The sequence below is a fragment of the Phalacrocorax aristotelis genome, chromosome 9, assembly GCF_949628215.1.
Source record: "Phalacrocorax aristotelis chromosome 9, bGulAri2.1, whole genome shotgun sequence".
NCBI lineage: Eukaryota > Metazoa > Chordata > Aves > Suliformes > Phalacrocoracidae > Phalacrocorax > Phalacrocorax aristotelis.
The window spans coordinates 1,910,322-1,930,942 of record NC_134284.1 but is presented as its reverse complement, the minus strand read 5'-3'; the positions used below and the strand labels follow the sequence as shown (position 1 = coordinate 1,930,942).

At 47.6% G+C, this 20,621-nt stretch overlaps 1 protein-coding gene across 8 annotated transcripts; it reads right to left on the bottom strand.

Annotated features, from left to right (window-relative positions):
- Window positions 1-392: 392 nt before the first annotated feature.
- Window positions 393-20,004, bottom strand: BMF (Bcl2 modifying factor). Of its 8 annotated transcripts, none has more exons than XM_075103183.1 (5): window positions 19,803-19,877; window positions 18,260-18,424; window positions 17,009-17,329; window positions 15,893-16,056; window positions 393-2,350 (listed from the first exon to the last, which is right to left on the bottom strand). In XM_075103183.1, the coding sequence occupies exons 3-5, from the start codon at window positions 17,322-17,324 to the stop codon at window positions 2,249-2,251; spliced, it is 582 nt and encodes a 193-aa protein (XP_074959284.1). In that variant the 5' UTR covers window positions 17,325-17,329; window positions 18,260-18,424; window positions 19,803-19,877; the 3' UTR covers window positions 393-2,248. The 8 variants fall into 8 exon arrangements, with proteins under 8 accessions (XP_074959284.1, XP_074959289.1, XP_074959282.1 ...); XM_075103188.1 differs by having other exon boundaries at window positions 17,234-17,329; XM_075103181.1 differs by lacking the exon at window positions 18,260-18,424 and having other exon boundaries at window positions 17,009-17,233; window positions 19,803-20,004.
- Between the last annotated feature and the right edge of the window lie 617 nt (window positions 20,005-20,621).

The following is a 20,621-nucleotide window of genomic DNA, read 5'->3' as shown; positions in this document are numbered from 1 at the left end:
TTGCATTGCTTCCTGAGCCTCAGCACTTCCACTCCTGCCTCTATAGGAGCTTCTGATTAGAGAGTCTTCTCCTTAACATCCAGCTTCTCAGGGGTCCCCAGCTCAATCTGTGCTTGCACTACCGCTCAGGCTTTCCCGCTCATTTAAGTCCTCGTTCAGCAATGACCAGCGTTTACTCCAAGCAGACTGTGCAAAGCAAGGTTTGGAAAGCCTCACCTCTGTCAACATGGGCAGAGTGGCTTCCCATACTGCTGCAGCATAGTCAGCAATAGCTATCACTTGTATCCCTCTGGGTAACTCTGTAGTGCACATGCTTAAAGAAACAACACAAAAGAAAAACCAATACCCCCTCCCAAAAAAACCCTCCCGCCCCCCTCTCCATAAAACCCACCCCCCAAAATATTGCTTGAGATTTTTATATGAATTATTAACCATCACGGACAAACATATTACTCTAGCTCTAGCTAGAAAAATAACATAGGAGGAGAAAAAAAGTTTTTCTCACATAAACTCTCCTTATGTTGAAAGAGAGTGACTGTGAAAATTTGGAAGTGAAAAAGGCTTGGGGACCTCTTTCAGGGAGCTAAAGCACATTTTGCCACAGTAAAGCAGGATGAAAATCAAGAGAACGGGGCTGGAAGAGAGGGAGAAAGTCCAAATTTAACTTGTGTTCAGCAAATTGTCACCAGACACTACAGTGCAATGATGAGATTATACAAATACCAGAGAAAGCATGAATTAGAGAAGGATATGCAGAGAGGGGTGGAGGAGAAAGCGTATGTGCAAGTAAACTACTCTTCCCGTACAGTAATGCTTATTTTTAAGAGTGGATCAAAAGCAGAAGAATTTCTCAACACCTGAAGTCGATGTTCGTAACAGGACTGAAGAGCAATTCTCTGGACAGCTCTCATATAACCTCATGCTGGTTATATAATCTGAGACCTACAACAAGGTGCAGTGGCAACATGGAAACAGTCTGAAGAAAATAAAGTCTGTATTGCTTTTCCATTTGTGTTTTACCCTAGCTGTCACTGGGTTTGTCAACTAACAATCTTTAAGGCTACAGAGAAGTAGCCATTGATATCTAAGGCTACTTCCTTTCTGCAGGGCAATTTACCTGTGCTGGGTAAATAGTGTCAGTCATATGGACAAACTTCTGAGTGCATACAAACTGGGAACTGTTAGAAGGTCTTCCCTGAAGTAATATTACTGCTGCTAGTCAATATATGCTTACAGCAGCCTCCAAACATTACATACAAAAGTAATGGACAGACTGCTTGTACGGTGTACTTGTCAGACGTTGTTAATTAATTTCCCTGTCACATCCTGAAGCAAAACTCTTGGATGCCTGGGACCTAAGCCTTCCTGACCCACCACATTATAGTAAGAGAAAAGAAAAACAAAACAAAAAACCACCCATCATAAACCTAATAAAAACATATACATTAACATTGTAGAAGAATGACGGTTGTGTCATATTACATGGTTTTTGGCTTCAAGCTGGCTCATGGGCACTGCAAACACTGAACTGGAAGCAAACAGTGGCAGAAACTTATAGCCACCAGCAGCCCCAGGAAGATTTAATTTTAAGACTGTTCTACTGAAACGATTTTGTCTGTTGATGGCAATGACAAAGAACAACTTCATGTGACAGAGCTGCAACTGGTGCCCGATAGAAAGATTTCAGAGATTTCTTTGTGATTATCTCTCACACAGGGTGCAAGGAAGTAAGCAGTAATCCATGCTTAAAACAAGTAACCTGAGGCATATAAGCTACTTGAATGTTTTCATTGCTAAAAAGAACTTTCTTTGTGGAGGAATTGAGCATCTCTGCTCTGGAAGATACCCAAAGTATATTTAGCGTCATCAATCCCAGACATCATTTTTAACTAGCAGCCAAAATGACACTCCTGCACTCTACCATGGACTAACACACAGGGCAGAGGAAGCCATTAGTCTAATACCTGCCTCCCTTGCACAGAGGTCACCGGCGTGGGGAACCAGCAGCAAGCTTTACCAAACACACCCACATTCTGGCTTTCCTTCGACAGTGTTGGACAAGAGCTCCCTGCCCCATGAGGCAGGCAGCAGCAAAGAAGAGTCCGTAAAAACCCCCAAACTTCAAGACCAGTATCAGAAATTCAGAGTCCTCACATCCGGCTGGCGGTGTGCAATGTCTCGCCCCCGAACCAGTGTTTGTTCAGTGCTCCCTGCAGACTGGATGCGACCTGAAACAGGCGGGCGAAGCTCACCTCTGCCCAGTGTGGTTCCTGTTTGCCTCCGTGTTTAAGGCCAAGTTGTGTAGAAAGAGAAAAAGCTGCCACCACACTTGATTTCTGTTCTGCTGATGCTGTAGAGGAGAACAGTTGAAGCAAGGTTATTTATATTTCTAAAATTGCAACATACCACTTCTCTTTTCCAGTAACAACTCAGTTACACTTTTCAAGAGCAGACACTTTAATCCCATCAGCATAACAAGGAGGTGCAGCAAGGGATGAGGGGAGAGAGCGAAATGATAAGTTCTCCAAAAATAATTGTAGCTCTAACATTACAAAAAGAAAAAAGCAGACCCTTTCTGCATTGTGCACAAGAGGATTAAACTTTTTTTTTTGCTTGTAGGATTTTGCAGAGTTTAGCCAAGTGCTGTTTTTAATCAGATTGGCTTCTGAGCCTTTCAAAAGCCCCAGCTGCATGAACAAACAACCTTTTTTTTTTTAAAAAAAAAGCCCCCCTTCACCCCAAAAGTTAAAAAAAAAAAAGAAAAAAATATAACTGGTGATCCATCTGTAAGTGATTTGACACCGTGAAGGTCAAAGGGTTAATCTTCAATTTAAACCACACTGCTGAGACAGCAAAACTCTGATTTCATCTAGTACAAGAAAACACATTCGTGCACACACACACTCCCCCACCCTCCCCCCCACCACATTTTCCTTCCCAGCATCTCCAAGATAATACTGCCCTTTTTATAGCCACTTTTGACAGTAAGCCATAAATAATCAGCCTTGGAGCCCTTTCCTACTGACTGGAGCCAATTAAACCTTAAGCAAGAACATACTTGAAAACACACAAAAAACCAAAACCAAGAGGTTATTTCAGGTCCCATTGTCAAGGAAGAAACATGGGAGTTGAGTTTCAGGGGGACACCAGACTATATAATGCAGCTTTGGAGCAGGAACACTGTTCCTTCTTTTGTTGTATGTAATCACCCCTGCAAAAGATTATACCCCCACCTTCCCACACTTTAATGGCATCTCATACAAACCGGTGGGTTTCTCTTTACATTGCCCAGCCTGAGATACTATTTCACCTCAATAACTGACCCCTCTATTAGAAGTCAGTCTTTGTTTTCTCATCCAGAATTCCATATTTGCTAAGCAGAACTGATCATTTCTGGAAAACAAAACAAACCAGCCCCAATCTTCCCCTCTCCCCCCTGCCACCCCATGCCCAGCAGACACAGAAACAGAAGACCAGCTTTGAACAACTTTGCCTCGGTACACAGGAGTTCATAAAAGAGCATTGAAGCACATTATATGAACAAGATGTTTCAACCCAGATTAGCCCAACAGGGCAGAAAAGCACAGTTGCAAGGCGTTCTTTACATAATCACAAATAAGAGAGAGTTGCAACCAGAGTTGGTGTATTGGACATGTGTCAACAGACAGCTATTCAAAGCCCTCTCAGACGGTCATTAAATTATGTTCATATTTCAGCGTGAGTAGATCTATGCCATTTGAATCACAAGCACACAAAAAACAGGCTTTGGAAAACCTGTGTTCATCTCACATCTTAGCAGTGGGCCATTCTTCTTACCCTCAAGACTTAACGGTTGTCTCCTGGATTTAGAAGAGTTCACACAGATCCCGTCACACATTTCAACACTACTATGTTTGGAACATAACCTACAGCCACTCTAGAACCTGGTATCATTTATTTCAGAGTAACCAACCCTGGGTTCAGTCCATACTGATTGCCCAGGCATTACTAGGTTTACAGGTGAAAACAATCTTTTATAAACGATCCCTAGGGCTGGGTTACAAAACCCTAATTTGGTGTCAAAAAGCAAGATGCTTTTTGTTTTGTTACTCACCTCTCAGTTTGACCAGACTTGTCCTTCCTCATCAAACTCCAGAGATTCTTCTTACCCTCCTCCACAGAACTACACTCCCAAACCTGCTCAAACATGCATGTGGAACCACAATGTCCCAATGACACCTAGATACCATGTTCTTATCAAGCTATTACAGCTTAAGCGGACTGCTCCTTAAACAGAGATCTTCAGGTAGCATGTCAATGAAGTGGCATGCAAGCACAATGCCTTCTGCATTTACCACAAGTAGGGATCTATGCTAGGAGAGCACCATGGACAAACATACTAGAGATGCTCTGAGGACAATCTGTTTTGGCAGATTATTTTATTCTACTGGCAGCCAAGAAGGTAAAGAAGTGTCTTACAGGAACTTAGCATAGGAAATGCAAAAGGATGTTTAAAAATTGGTATCAAAATCCTAAACTTGAAATACATCTCAGCCTCACTGGTGAACCCTCTTTAATGGAAGCTCTCATGAAATTTTACAAAACAGGTTAATTTGGGGGCAGACAAGAGGAGGTGTGGTGATCTGGTATGTGCAATTTCAGCTATTCCACACTGTCAGGAGGACAAATATATGTAAGAATCCCCATATTAATGCCCTGCTTCATGCAGGAGGCTGCTTTGGGCTCCTCATACACCATAACAAGTTTCTAAATATTCTGTCTCCTCTTTAAGTTTTAAATGCCACCTCAGAAGAAAAGGATTACTTGTCCTTTGCTGTGATAGGTAAAGGAGGCCATGCTCAGGAGGCCAGGGGAAGGATTGAGCTCATCTTCCTCCCTTTTTTTTTTTTTTTAAGGTGGGGGAACTTTTTGAGGAAGGTATCGGGTTTTGTTTTTATCTGGTAAATAAGAATTTTAGATCTCTACTTTCAGGAGGGCTACAGACCTGCAAGAGCACCAGTGGGATGTGGCATCACAAATCCTGAGAAAACTCTAATTTTTTTTTTTAGTTCATACTCTACGCTGTTTATTTCACTGCCTCTTGAAGCCACTTCTTTGGTACAGCATTTTTGTCCTTCTCAGTTAAAAATGTTTCTCACTATTTGCCTCAGATACTCAAGGAGACTTCCATGCAAGAGCAGAATAGGAATTATTTCACCCTGCTCCCTCCGCTTATAAAAAGCATAAGTTCTCAAATCACTTTATGAAGGACACTGACACCGTTAATTTTGTTTTGAAATTAAAAAATAGAGCACTAGGCCGAGGGCAGCTTTCCAAGTTTTAGTCCCAGACCTAGAGCTTGCATTTCCCTGGGTCTGCATTCAGCCAGCATTTCCTTCCATGGCGGTGTAGTCTCACACACACTTTCCCTGGCTTGCGAACTGAAACAGCCTGCTCACACTGTCCTCTCCTCACACTAGCGCAGGACAATGATCAAGGCCAGAAGTAATCTCATAAAGAAGTCATCTTTACTATTAATCAGGTCATCCTAATCCATCTGACCCATGGCATCATGCAGTCAAGCTGGTGCTTGTGCTGGCACAACAGAAAGGTCACCTGAGAAGAGGAGCAAGCTGGGGCTGCTTGCTTCAGTAGCAAGCCTAGCTAACAGGGTTTACAGAGTTATGGTTTCACTTCTGGGCTGATCTGCTTTCCATGGTACTAATTCAGCACAGGACAAGAGCCACAGAATGGAAATGGCTGATATTCTTTGCAATACAAATAGAGTAAACAATTTATGGGAAGAACTGTCCCAGTCTAAAAAATGTCCCTTTCACAAGTTTCAGTAGCTTTTCCTTAGATACGCCTGTGCCAAGACCAAAATAGTCAAATATCTCAGGACTGAGGGTTTTTGTGTGGTATAATTTACCTGCCAGGAAGGACAGAAAACCCAGGAGTGTGAGTCCATGAATTTGGCATCTCATTTTTTCAGATGTGATACGTTTCAAGTCAATTCTTATCGTCTCCTAAGACTCATAACCTTTGTGGCACAGGTTTATAATTTCCTAATCTTCCCTATGCTGATTTGTTCCTCATCATAACAATTTAATCCTCAGAGTCACTACCGCACAGAAGTGCAGGGATGAACACTTTGCCACCTCCATGTGGTAGCAACAGTATGAACATTTTAAGCTCCTTTCCCAAGACGGAAAGAAGCCCCTTTTGCCCTTTATACTAACTGTAAGTAAATAAGACCAGTCCTGTGAATACAGCAAGTCAACACAAAGCTGGAAACACACAAAACCATTTCCTATTGCAGCTGCTGCTTTTTAAAGGGGATATCCTTAAGAAACTGTCTGAGGCCTTAGCATGAATGCTTCAATGAGTCACAAGGAAAGGCCATTTTGCAGGAAAAGTGTCCTCTGCAGCAACAGTGAATTAGTGAAGTCTACTCCATAAACTCTGCTGAACCAAAACCCAGAATACTGGTAAACAAACACAAAAACCAGCAAGACTTTTACTGGAAGCAAATGAAAGAGGGACATGATTGACCCAACATTTATTCCCTCCCCAGAATTAATTCCTAATACATGTTCGCACCGTAAGCCTACAGATATATATCTGTCAAATAGCACCCCAGATGTCAAAAGCTTTTTACTCCTACCAAGCCCTTGCACAGGGTGATCAAGGGAAGATCAGGACAGGTAATACAGCTCAAAGACAATGTTGTCCCTCTGACACAGCTCCTTGAATCCTTGAGCATAAATGTTTAACAGATGAATAATAAGATTTACTTTTCCACCTGATATATACGTGCCATTAATATCCCTCCTTAAAAAAATGAAGAATACATTCATCACATACACATCGTATCTGGGTCTGGTACATTCCTATCACATATACAGAAGGGTACACCTGTCTACCCTCTTGACCTCATGGCCAACTTCTGACTTTGCTTCATGGCTTCCAGATGGTTAAGGGTCAAATTCTGATCCCATCTTAACTAGGATTAAAATATGGCCATAAATGGTACTGTTAGAGCAAAAGAAGAATAATGGTATATGTGTGCGTAAAAACATCATTCTTCCTTTAATGACTAATACAAGTATTAGCAATAAGTTGTTGGGACTTTATTTATTCACTGAAAACAAAAATACTTGCACACCGGGAGCAGTTGCTGACTCATCGCTGAAGGCTGTTTTGGCTGCCAGGTGGCTGGAGGCATTGTGCTACCACAAAATATGCTTTAGCTTAGAAAGACTAGAAAGTCACAGTCCCCAAGGCAACAGAGGTTACAGAAGGTGTCCCCTGCTGGAGCAAGAAATGCAGGCCAATGAAAGTCAAATACAAATCTTTCCAGCTGTGATTCCTAATGACCAAATAATAATGCATGTGTAAAAGCAGCAGGGAGAAAAAGGAGAGAGTAACAGAGAAAAACTGAAAGAGGAGCTTAGCGGCACGATTTCTCATGATGAGAGAGAGAGAAGGATGAGGATTGTCCTCAGGGATCTGCATCCTTCTGGCTTGCAAACCCCATGGCTCTGTTACACAGGGCTAAACTTGTCATAGAGGGAGGCATCATCTCAGGTACTGCTTCCTTTCTCAAAGCCTCCATCAGGCTTTGCGAAGCAAGATAAGCAACACATGTGTTTATGAAAAGAGGATGTACAGGCGCAGCAGGAGGGATGCGGGGTGCAGGAGACCCCCGAAACCCATTTAGAGGCTGCCCAGCCCAATCAAGGGGGGCAGCACTGACCCCTGCCGAGGCACTGGTCTGAGCAGCAAACGGCAACATTCATTGCCCCAAACCTGCTGCAGGCATAGCTGCGCAGGTGAGCCCTTTCTCAACTTTCTTGTAGTTCAAAAACAAACATGCAGCCACTCACGCCTTCCTCTCCAGAGCGGGCAGGAAGGGGAAGCAGACAGACACCATGGCAACAGCCAGCTGACGGCAACCTGGGAAGGGCAACCACCGGCCACTGTGTTCCCAGGCCCCCAGCCTTCCCCTCCTGCACCCCTGGGGGGCACACCGGCTTATTTTCCATAAATACAGTAAATAAGGGTCTTGCATTTCCATAGAGCAGCACCCGATACTGCTCTCTACCTGCCGCACAGGGTCTGGTGGGGTTTTGCCCCCATCCTGTGGGAGAGGATGAGGGTGCAGGAAGAGATGCCCAGACCTTGCCTCTGCACCCAGAAGACAACACCCTCTCCCACAGCCACAGCTGCAGGCAGCAAGTGCAGGCAGGTTTATTGACTCAGACCCCAAGCGTGAACTGAAAGCACTGTTTCACAGCTTACCCTGTTTATCACCTAATCAGCACAGGCCATGGGACAGACTGACCTTTATTTCGCATCAATTCCCTCACCACCAGAAGAAGGGAGGTGCTCCCAAAACTGCTTGGTGCATTGGCGACACGCCTTAGTCATTAAAGTGTACCTCAAGGTTTTGGTTAAAATAACACTTTGCAAGTTTTTGCAGGAAAATACCCTGGCAGGGGAAGGGGGCGAGGGGGGGAGCAGGGCCCTGGCTGGGGCACGGCACTGCCCCGCTGCGAGGGGAGCCCGCAGGCAGGCAGGCGGGTGGGCAGGTGCAGAGCTGGAGCCTGCGGGCAGAGCAGCCTCCCGTCAGCAGTTCTGATGACTCAGAGGCTAAATTTAGAGAGCAATATAAACACAGCGGCCGCAGCGCAAACACTGCCCGGCAGAGCCGCTCTCACGCACGGCCCCCTCGGCCTGCTCCTCCTCGCTGGCCGGGTCTGCGCGCCCTTCAGGGGCTCTCCTCGGTGGGTAGCTGCAGCCCCCATTGCCAGCGTCTCGTCAGGCGCTACATCAGGAAGAACCTAACCGGTGTTAATAGAAGTTGCCTCACTGCTTTTATTTTTAGACCACTATTCTTCCTGCTGTGGTACAGTGCTCAGAAAGATTCCTTTGCCATTGGCGAGGGTAGCTACCAAGGAGAAACAAACAAACAAAAAAAAAACCTAAAACCAAACAGAGCCTATAAAAGGCTAGCGGGACATTCCTCCTCAATGGCTTGAAACAAAGAAAGACTCTGCAGTTGGGCACTTGCTTTCCTGCCTTTCCACCATAAAATTTCATTGAGTAAAATACAAACATGCACACTCCTCCCTGTAAATAATCAGTCCAAACATCTCATCATCCCCCTCAGAGATGGCAGTATCTTAATAAGATTAACCAACCTAAGCCTAGGACTGGAGGCAGAATGACTGGGTTCCAATCAGCGATCCCTGCATGATCTCAGACAAGTTATAACCTGCATTTCCTAGCCTCCCACACTAAAAAAGAAGTGGGATATTACCGCAATTATTTCTTAATTGAAAAATAATTTCTCAGCTGTCACACTGCTACAAGCAGAAAGCACATTACCACTCACAGCCGGCATGGTGCTGCGAAAGCTGAGGAAATGCAGAAGAGCCTGCGGAGACCACTGGGGTTGTACAGGAAAAGCAGCAGCACTGAACACTATTTAAATCATACAGTGATACTGCAGGTAATGTTAGAAATACTGTAAAACAATTCACTTGTACTGTCCCAAATAATTATTGTGCTCTTTAATGTGGGCAACCTTGATATTTTGGGGTTATAGCCCCACTGCCTTAAGACACTGCAGTCCCATGTCCGGCAGGGTGAAGGATTCACAGCAGGACACTGCACAGAACTCGCAGTGCTTTGCTACCAGGCTCCCTTATCCTTCCACTTCCTCTACCAGAGCTAGGCAGGAAGTTTTGCTTTTTAACATTATCCCCTATTTTAAGCAGGAACAAAACCATAATATATTTGAACCTTTTGCCAGCTGAAAGCATAGAAAAGAAGGATAGATTAGGCTTCTGCGAGAGTTTTGTGGTTTTTATTAAACCGATACACAATGATTGTATATGACTGTTGCATCAAGAGTTCGCATAGCCCAGCCTCCAACAGCAGCCTTCTCTGGCTGCCTGAGGAAAAGCAAAGAGGGCAAGTACATGCAATAGCTCCCCCTAATACTCTTTCACCATCTAACTTGTTTGAGCTTAGAACTTCCGAGTCAGATCTGGTTTCTGTTTATTTAATGTCTCCTCCAATGGCCATAAAATTGTCCTGATTCCCCTTGAACCCAGATAATGCACTGGGATGCACAATATGCCTTGACAAGGAGTTCCATAGAGCTACCTATTGCATGGCAAATTATCTCATTTACTTCGAGCTGGCTCCTCCTAGCTTGACTTGATTTTGCCGAGTTCCTATACTGGGAGAAATTAAGTCTACCCATCTCCTTTATGTAACTTTTGATTTCTGGTTAATATTGCTACCCCCTTGCTTTGTGTCTTTTTCAGGCTTAGCAGTCCTAGTCCATTTTTTCATATGGAAGTTTCATCGTCCTTCTTGCCTTTCTCTGAACCTTTTCCAGCTCCACTGCATCATTTTTAGAAGATGGAAACCAGAACTGTATGTAGCATTCAAGACGTGAGAAACATGGATTTATACAGTGGCATAACTATGTCCTTGTTCTCAGCTTCCTTTCTTAACATACCAAAGAATATAATTTCAGATCAGATGTGAAAAGGGTCCAGCAAGTTTATGTTAACCTAAATATCAAGTAATCAGCTCCAGGTGGCGGGATTTCAGAACAGGTGCTAGGCAAGGAACAACAGGTTGCAGTATCATTTGTATGCATAGGGGAAGGTGCACTTCCAAGCACACCTCTTACTTTATTGCCATTTGTCAACATGGAAAAAAAAAAAAATCTAACATTAAGCAAAAAAAAAATTAAAGAAAAAAAAAATCTGCCTCCACTTCCTCATATCAAGTTCCTGACTCCACTGACTGTGGGAACTCGTCTTCCCCCCCATGGCACTCTCCTTTCCTCAAGCCTAGGATCCCAATTCCATAGCCCTGCAAGAATTCTGCTTTACATCTCAAGTCTTCGCAACCTCATAGCCACCCTATCCCTGCCCTCTAAACTGGGCTCACCCACTTCAGGAGTTCTCCACCTGGTACTCTCCCTCATCATGTTCCTGCATTCTCACCTGGAAATTCAAGTCCTGCACCGATGAGCAACCTACAGACAGCAGAGCTGAAGAGGAGACTCACTGCTTTGCACAGGAGCAGCAGTGACCAGCAAGCACTAGGCAGCAGAGAAGATCCTGAAATGTACTGACCTACCTGGGAAATGAATGAAAGCACTTACCCCAAGTCTCAAAGAGACTGCAGGTACAAGTAAAGTATGGAGCTGCCAGTGCTACACGCTCAGCTGCAGGACTGTTTGAGAGTCTCTGCTTTGCATTATTAGGAAGCTTCTCTGACCATTTTTCCTAAAATGTAAAGTCATTGTAAAGGACAGTTTCCTGCAAACAATTCCAGCTTAAAAAAGCAACTGTTAGAAAAATTCCCTGACTGTCCTCAATAAACGATGGAGAAAAGCCTGATGGAGTCTGGGATAAATGATGCACACATAGCGGTGCTTCCCGCTCTCTCATGCTGATAAGTTTCTGACAAGAGACATGGGCTCCCTGTTGCATAAGCAGAAGTGTCTCAGAGGAGGCCTTGATAACTCTCATGAGAGACAGAGGGGAAAAAATATGCAAAAGGTAACAAGTTTCACTTTCAAAGGAAAACAACATTTCCTCCTGGACATTTTCAGTGTCATTAACTTGAGGCAAACAGGTACGTGCCTAGCTGTCTGTCTACAGTCGGTATGGATGAAGGCATTCGGGCTCCACAGGTTGCTCGAGCCCTTTGCAGTGACAGTGAGAGAGTTACTTGCTGAACCAATTGGGGAATTTAGAGAAACAAAGTTCTCTATAGCTACATCCACAGAGGCTTTTTGAGCATGGTCAGCATATCTAAATCAATTGCAGGATTCCTGATGTGTTGGAAAAGGGCTTTGTTGTTGTTTGTAATGCACTTATTTACTCAAGAAAGCTCAGCTCTGATTCAGCATCTGGTTCTCATTGAGGCTCAGCTTTTTTTAAACTGAGCTTTCCACATGGGTTGACTGAAGCACAAGGAGGTCAAGAGACTTGTCTGAGGTCATACAGCAAGTCAGTGGCTCTGCTTGGACCAGAGCCCAGAACTGTTCAAGGCTACCACTCCTTGGCTCTTAAAGAGACAATTTTATCCCCTGTGAAGTGATCTTATCACCATGAAGAAGAGATGCAATAAAAGCAGTCACCCCTCAAAGCTGCAGCCTGCTTAGAAAGAGTTTTATTTGGAAAAGCCATAGTGTTCCAGTGTCTCAATGGAGCAAGTCAGACCAAAGGGGTGTGATACTGATATACAGTGTCATCTACTCCACTCTTGTATAAACCCGTGCTCCTATAGGGCAGCTTTACACTGCCGCTGCCGCCGCCATCCCTGGTTGTCTACTCCCATTCCCATCTAGCAGCGTGTCATGGCCTGAAATACACTGTTGGTTCAGCACAGGTTGAAGCCCCTTCTCAAGGGGAGGGACCTCAAGTGCACTCAGGACCTAAAGCAGAGCCCAAGCACTTGCTGCAGCCTGGACACATGGGATGCAAGCAGCACATCCCCACCAACCAACCAGCAGAACCCCTAAGCTCAGCTCTGTTCTCCATAACCTCAGAGTGCCCTCTTCAACCTCAGCCACAGGCTGGGCTACAGCTGACAATTCACAGATCCCATGGCAAAGGCACACTTGCTCCAAACCAAGAAGGAGGTGGCAGGCACTGGGTTCTCCTGCAGAAAGCACAGGTTGGCTCTACCTTTGTTTTCCACGAGCAGGGTAAGAAAAGCACAACAGAGGGAACATTGCCAGAAGGTACACAGCCTCAGACAGGTAAGAGGTACTATAGAGCTGAAGAAAACATAGATGGGTCTTGCATGTAGTTCTGCAGAGCCCTTTGCAAACTGGGTCAACTTGTGGCAGGCTCTGCTACTTAGGAACACTGAGCATTGCTCAAGTCCTTCCTGTAATAAATTCAGCATCTTAAGGAGATGAAAGCTGCAGAGTGCTAGGGAATGTTGCGTTATTGCTCTAGCACCGTTCTAAGGATGAAACCCCCAGGTTTTAAACTACTGTATTCAGTATTAATAGGATATGAAACCCTGAAAATGGTGTACATGCCAAAAGCAAGCATAGGTGCGGCCAACTTACTTATTCTTAAGAGATGCATACCCAAAAATCTTTTGTGTAGCCAAGAACCACAGAATAAATACCCCATAGCTCTGAGAGCCCAGTGAAGAGATAACAGTGACTCTCCAGAGTTCCCAGTGTGGGATGGGGCTAGACGGTATGCACAGCTCAGTCCAGCGACAACTCAGTGACGTCAACCTCAGCAGCTATTGCCTGCTCAGTTCCTCTCCCTGCCAGAGATGTATATTAACCAGCAGCCTTTGTGTCAACATAGCCTTGCTGCTGTAGAGCAGAATGGGAGCCATACTTGAACTGTTGGAGAGCCTTGTGGAACTCAAGAGCTGTGAGAGGGCAAATCTTGAGGTAGCTGGATGCACTACTCTAATGCTGAAAGCCTTTCCTTACTCCCACTGAAAGGGCACATATGTTTATTTTTCACGTGTTCACAGATAATATGTTTTGTAGGCTCCGAAAAGAGGCACAGCTTGTTGAAAACCAGGCTTGCTTTCTCTCAGGACTTCACAAGACCACACTGGTGTGACTAACTTTGTGGTATTCTAAATATGATAAGACACCACTCTGGAAAGTTGGTTTTGACCAAATGTTTGAGACAAGCTGGAATAGGGCACCCAAATCAGGGATTAGTTTCACAGCAAGATAAATGACTGCCCAGTTTTCCATGTCTCAGAGACTGCCCCTTCCAAACCACAACACATTGTGAACCAGTTCATGTGTCTCCAGGGGCGGACTGCTTGCTTCTTCAGCAACAGGCTGGGAAGAGTCACTGCACACAGGACAGAGGGGCTTCTACACAGACGATCTGTGCCAAAAGCCAAAGGAAATCCTCCATGCAGGGCTGGGAGGGAAGGGATTGGGCATGACAACAAAACACTCCACAGGGAACAGTGCCTTGGACACCAATATGTGGCTCAGTACTCCGTTTTCCTGACAAACAAGAAAGAATCCCTTAACAGATCCAAATGCCAAGGCCTATCCTAGGGCCAGGCTGCGGAGAACCACTGGCTGAACTATTCAATCCTCGGGTTAAGATTTTGGGTTGGGTTTTTTTTTTCCTGTTTTGTTTTCAAAATTAAATGGCTGAACGTCTCTCCCCCCAGCTTTACAACTTGTTGCTCTTCCAGTTCAAAGACAGCAGAGCTCCTCCTCTGCTGGCTGCATAGTCGGGTAGTGCAGGCGGACGGTTTTGTTTACTAACTCTCCCACATGCTTGGCTGACAGGCAGCTCGCCTGGGCCGGCAGCCCTGGCTGCGGTCCTGTGCATGGCACAGGGAGCCCTCGCAGCACTGGCAGCTGGCAGCTCACCACAGGGCGGCAAAAAGCCCAACCCAGGGCAGCTTTGGCCTTTAGTGGGCCCAGAGCTGGCTTGGGTGGCCATTCCCAGATGCATTTGCAAGGCACAGACATCAGATAGGTGAGCTCCCCCACCAGAGATGAAAAGGGTCAAGTTACAACCAGTTCCACCACTTCACACCAGGGCTCCTCCAGAGATGGTTAACCTTCCCTTTCCTGTGAGAATCTGGCTGGAGGGAGTGGGGTCTTCAGCTATCACTGATGAAAAGATGGCACTGGGGAAAACCCTGTTCAACCACGCACAACACGTGTTAAAAAACTCGTAGTAGCTCCTGATTCGTCCAGTTTGCTAAATGACATTCATAGCCCCTTCTACATTTCTATAGGCTAATCTTCCTTTTACAGCTTCTTTAATCCTCCCGCTATCTGGAGATGAAGAGCCCCAGAATTCTCTCATCTCATGACACAGAGAGGACCAAACCTTTGCCCAGCCAAAAGCCACATTCTCTCGGACCAGGACAGAGATCCTCACTTACCTTTGACAAGAGTTGCAACAGATCCCACAGTTAAAAGAGCACCAACTCACTTGGAGCGAGATAAGCTTTCTGTCCCTCTCTAAAGTCAGCAAGAGTGTCAGCTTCTTCATATGCAAGCAGATACACACTCTCCTTGTTGAGTTTGCATAGAAGAGGCAAAGTGTTGCCTACTGCCACTCCTCTGCCAAATTCTGCATGGGCTGGGATTTCCATTTCACCCTCCTCAACAGGGGAAGGAGGACAAGGATGAAAGAATAAGGGGGTTTAGGGGTGCTGGGTTTATTGTGTTTCTTTGAAGAGCATGGTTTGTGTTTTGTTTTGTTTCGTTTTTAAAGAAAACAAAATCAAGATTCTTAAGTGTGGTTTTCAGACCTGATGGCATCTAACAGCTGTCTTTTCTTGTGAGGAAGTTAGTCAAGTCTGAGACACTAGCTAGGACTGTCTGACAGAGGCGTAGCTAGCAAGTCTAAATATACTCCACAACATTTCAGACAACTACCCCCAGACAACAAGGAGTGTCAGAACGGACTCCAGGCTTGTTGTCATCTCTGAGATGAGGAGCTAATGTAAGCCACAGATGGCCACTTATGCCACAGAAGAGAAGACACCGGTGGTGAGGACAGTGGAGTAAAAGCTGTTATTAAAAGCAAGGGGTAGATCTCTGGAGAAAGGCTCAGTGACCCTGTTGCTGTTGAACTGGAAGAGCTGGAATAGCAGCAGCTAACACAGAACAGCTACCTTCCCAGGCAGTAAATGCAATCCCACACATTCCCTTCCCTCCACCTGCCAATCTTGAGGAAGAGCCAGCTATCTAGCATAAGCAAAATCCATCAGGATACTCCTGCCATTTTATTGCTGCTGGCAGTCTGCTGCCTTAGACAACAGCCTGCTTAGCAGATGCCCGGAACCAGTCTTCTAGAGCACCACTCTTGGGTAGCTGAACCCACACCTTCCCCTCCAGACACCCTACCCTCTGTATGTGGAGCCGGTGGAACTGGTCGGCAATGCACTGCAACTTCCGTGCAATCTGCACCTCGGCTCGTGCTTCCCGCTGACCTTCCTGAGGCTCCTCTTGGAGGTGCGGATCCAATGCAAAGCCAACTGGAGGGACATGTAAACGGTAACCAGCATTCCCTACAAAACAGAGATCAGAAGAATCATTCTTCCAGCGCAAAGAACAGCTCTTCTACCTAGTACAGTTTATGGAGGAAAGAGCTGCACATAATCCTAAATTTTTGACTCATGTTAAAGTCCAGTTCCTGAAGCCCAGACAATGCCTGTGTACTGTAAGCCTGCACTAAAATACTTGCTCAGCTTTTAAGTAGATTTATATCAATTAAGCAGAGCATTGTGTTGCTTCCCACAGTCAAATGACTGGTAGGATCTTATACTTTGTTCCTTTTGCTTGTTTATTCTGCAGTCAAGTGCTGAATTTTTTTTTTAATGACAATTTTGCAGTTTTACAAGATCTCTGCCTCAAGTTGTCTCCCATTAAAGGTTGCTGTATCTTCGCTGTCAGACTTTTCTCAGTTCTCTGGCATTCAGTGGGACTAATCTGAATTTAAGCTGAATCAGATACACAAAACTGAATGGTGTCCTGTCAGTTACTAGTAAAATATTGGATGGACATGCTACTTATTCAACAACTTTAACTCCAGTAAAGAGCCTAAAAGCTGTCCCACTAAGTGTAAATTTTTGCATTTCCCTCTTTCCACTGAGAACTTCTAGGAGTCTTCCTATGTGGATGGGACAGTACTACAAGTTAAAAAATGTAGGCAAATAGGATATGAGGTATGGTGAGCACTTAAACATCTAGCAGTAGAGTAAAATGTGACAGAATAAAGCCAAGAAGAAAAAGAGTGGGAATATCAAGGACAGCAGAAGTAACGAGCAAGTGCCTGGTTCCTGCAGTGGACAAGCAAGGGTAAGAAAATACAAGCTGTCTTTCCGGAGGGAGTAGGACCAAAGCAAAATAATTTTCAGTCCTTTAATAAAACGTCCTAATGAAAGAAACCTTGCTTGATTGGGGAAGTGCTAAAGGGACAGTTTCCTTGCTGTAAAGCTGGTGACACTGGAGTGCTCTTACCATAGAAGAGTCTCCGGGGCTCTTCAGTGACTCCACAAGGCAACATAACATCCTGACTGGAAGAGGACGGGCTGAGTGTTTGAGTTGCCTTGTCCTGCTGCTCAGGATGCCTGATACCGGGGCCACAGCAGTGTGTGAGGGGGAATAGTTGAAACCTCCCCAGAAGGCAGCTGTAGGACTGGTTCTGTGTGAAAATGCCAGTTGCAGTCATCTCACCAGGCTGACCTGCAAGTCCAAAGTCATCAGAGTGAAACACGTCATCGTCCAGCCCATCCAGGCTAGAATAGTCCTCTTCCAGGTAGCTGGGGCGATCCATTGCTCCTGCAATAAAGGGACATTTGAGGAAACAGCTAAGACAGAAGAACGTTGTCCAGGAGAGAATGCCTTCCGCTCCAACAATAAAACACAGCTTGTTTTTCCACGACTGCCTGCCTCCCTCCCTCCCAAGGCTGCCCATCTGCATGGGCAGGAGAGGCGAGTGACTCAGTGGTGATGGTCAGGGCTTTGTGGAAAGTCTTCAGGTGCTGGGCCAGAGGGAGACAAAGTTCACACGTGTCTGAGAGTCCACCTACAGCTCCAATTCCACAACTGGTCACAAGGAGGGAGACAAACCCCAACCTCAGCACACAGAAACTGAAAAGACATTGTTTTAAAAAGCAACCCTAATCCTTCAAATTGCCCATGGCCAGTCAGCTTCTCTGGGGTCTGCTTTGCTTTGGCCTGCCTTATTTGAACTTTTCGGTATGCCCCATTCACTTTCTCCCATCTATTACTTACTGATGAAAAAAAGCTCTTGCAACTGCAAGGCCAGACTTATAAGAAACACCAGTGGTTGCAAACCTCAAGAGCTGGCAAAGCCATTTCTGTGAAGCTCTTTATACCTTCTCCCAACTTCCCTTTCACCTTCTCATTTCTTTTCTCAGCTCATTTTAAGACATGTCCCAAACTTGGCAACACAGTCACGTCATGACCCCTCTTACCCTAAAGCCTTCATGCACTGTCACTGCATTAGGTCACCCTACTACTAAAGAAAAAACATTGCTGGTGTCAGCGTTCAAAGCAGGACTTCTGTAGCTGCCACAGTAAACAGCCCTGAGCTCTGCTGCAGCACAAAGCTGGACAAAGATGGTGGGGAAAAAACCAAACCAAAACAAAAAACCAAACCCTAAACCACTATTTCAGAGATCTTTGCAAACATATAGCAATTAGAAGCAGATTTACAAAAAAAACCACGAGTCCCTTTACTGTTACCTGTGCATCTAACCCAATTGGAAGACAGTCTCCTAAGAGATCCATCTCCAGGATTTCCACCCAGATCCAAACAAGGCAGTGAAATTCAACTCTTCATGTCTCTTCCTTTGCTCTGGTTTGCGAAGCATTTAACAGAACAGAAGATTAGCAAGAGGAATTTCAGGCCTGAAGGAGACATTAATAATAATTTTGTGAGGATGTATTCAGTGCTCCCCTTGGTACTCCCATCTCCCCCCAGGTGAGCAGGGGTCACACCACCAGCAGGCTACAGCAGACAACGGGACCCAGCGGTGCAAGGACTATCTGTGCAGGGCTCTAACTCGCGGGCACTCCAGTCATTTAAGCTGTGGCATCTCAGCAGTTCACTCAGCCCAGCCACAACTCCCAAAGAAGAGTTTGCGGAGCAGAACAGGTCCCAGCCCTACAGCTGGTCCCGCTCTGCCGGATGACAGCAGCGCTATCTCGGCGTAACACTTGTGATAGTCTCATCTATGGCTTCAGACAGCACACCGAAAGGCGTGCCAGGCCCTGAGGCGCAGGCACGGGTGATCTCCTGCCGGCGCTGCTGCTGGATCGCCATCACCTGACAGAAAGGCACGGCGATAACGTATTTTGTCTCTGCAGCAAGGTTTGCCAGAGCTCACCGGTCGCAGCCCCCCTGGCACAGAGGCACAAAGCTAGCCGGCAGACCAAACCCTGAACAAAAGAGGATTTAGAGAGCAAGGAGTTTCACTCGACCTCTCGCAATATGGTCCAACGTTTTCTCCAGAGCTTTTAGAAAATGCTGAAGCGCGAATGCCGAATAGCATAAAGGATAACTCACCCCACAGCGCACTCAAGTTCCTGCCGCAGTCTTAAAAGGCGACTGGGGCTGGGAGCCACCGGCTCCGAGAGCCGCCGCGCCTCCTCCTCCGGGCCCCGGGGGCTCTGCCAGGCGGCGGACACGGAGCCCGCCCGCCTCTTCAGCGCGGCGTGTCCGACCCACGGCGCTTCCACGAGGGAGGCGCCAGCCCCCAGGTCCGAGGCCGCCCCCGCGCGGGGCGGCCGCTCTGACAGGCGGCGGGGCCGGGGGCCGGGCGGCGGGCGGGCGCCGCGCGCACGTGCGTGCCAGCTTCCCAAAACAAAGCTGGCCGGCCTCGCCTCGGCAACGCGACTGCTTTTAACCCTTCTCCTTCCCTTTCCCGGCCCCAGCCTCGCCGGTTTGCCCTCGGGCCCGGAGGTTTGAACGCGGCTTGCTCCGGGGACCGCCGGGGGGACGAGACACCCGCGCCCGGCGCCTCGCCGGCCATCAGCCACTGCTTACAGCGGCAAATCGCTGCCTTCGCCGTGCCCGCCAGCCTCGTTCCCGACCCGCCCGCTCCCTCTTCCTGCTCCTGCTCCCCCCGGACGCCGCCGGACTCCGGGCAGGAGCCGCTTCGCTTCGCGCCGCCCGGCCGCTCCGGGGCTGCCCGGGGACGGACCCCCTTTCCCTGTCAGGATGGTGCCCAGCCTCGGCGCCCCGCCGACCGGGCCCTGCTGGCGGAGGAGCTTCCCGGGCACTCACCGAGAAGCGGGCCGGGCGTCCCGCGGGGACGGCGCGTCCCGGGAACCGCCGCGCTGCACCGCACCGCCCCGCCGCCAAACTGCTGCCGCCGCCGCCGCCGGGCGGATCGCGAACAGCTGACGGTGGCCCCGCCCCCGCCGCGCCCCGCCCCCGCCCGCTGGCCAATGGCCGCAGGGGGGCGGGGCATGCCGTGACGGGCAGCCGCCGGCGCGCGGGAGGTGCGCCCGGCCCGGCCCGGCCCGGCCCTTCCCGCGGCGCGCCGCGGCCGAGGGCGAGGGGCGGTGGCGGCACCGGCACCGGCGTCTCCCGCCTCCGCCTCCTCTCCCCGACCCGGGGCGGGCTGAGGCCGGCCGGTCCGGCCCCCTCGGGGGCGCGGCCGCCGCTGCCGCCTGTCACTCCACCAGCTCCCCGCTGGCAGACGCCGGTCGGGCGAGTGCGGTGGGGTAACTGCGGGTACCGCCTCCGCCGTTCTCCTAACGGGTGCTGGCTGAGGGAGGAGCCGAAGGAGAGGGCCCAGAGACGGGGCTGCGGAACAAGGAGAGCGGCCTTCGCTTAAAAACTGCTTTGCCATCCCTAGTCTTTGTGGGAAAATAAAGTGCTCCTCCCTGTTCAGGTAGGAGCAGGGAGAAAATAAGGGCTTTGTCTGTCAGCCTTCAGCGGGGCTCAGGGCTGGGACCAGGGTCGCCGGGAGCTGCGCTCAGCCTCATCCTGCCACCACAGCAATCGTCCCGAGCCGGGAGCAGAGCTACCGGCACGGCTGGGCTGGCTTTAAAACTGATGGGAGTTCGACTCCGACTAGTTACTTTCCAACAAAGTTGT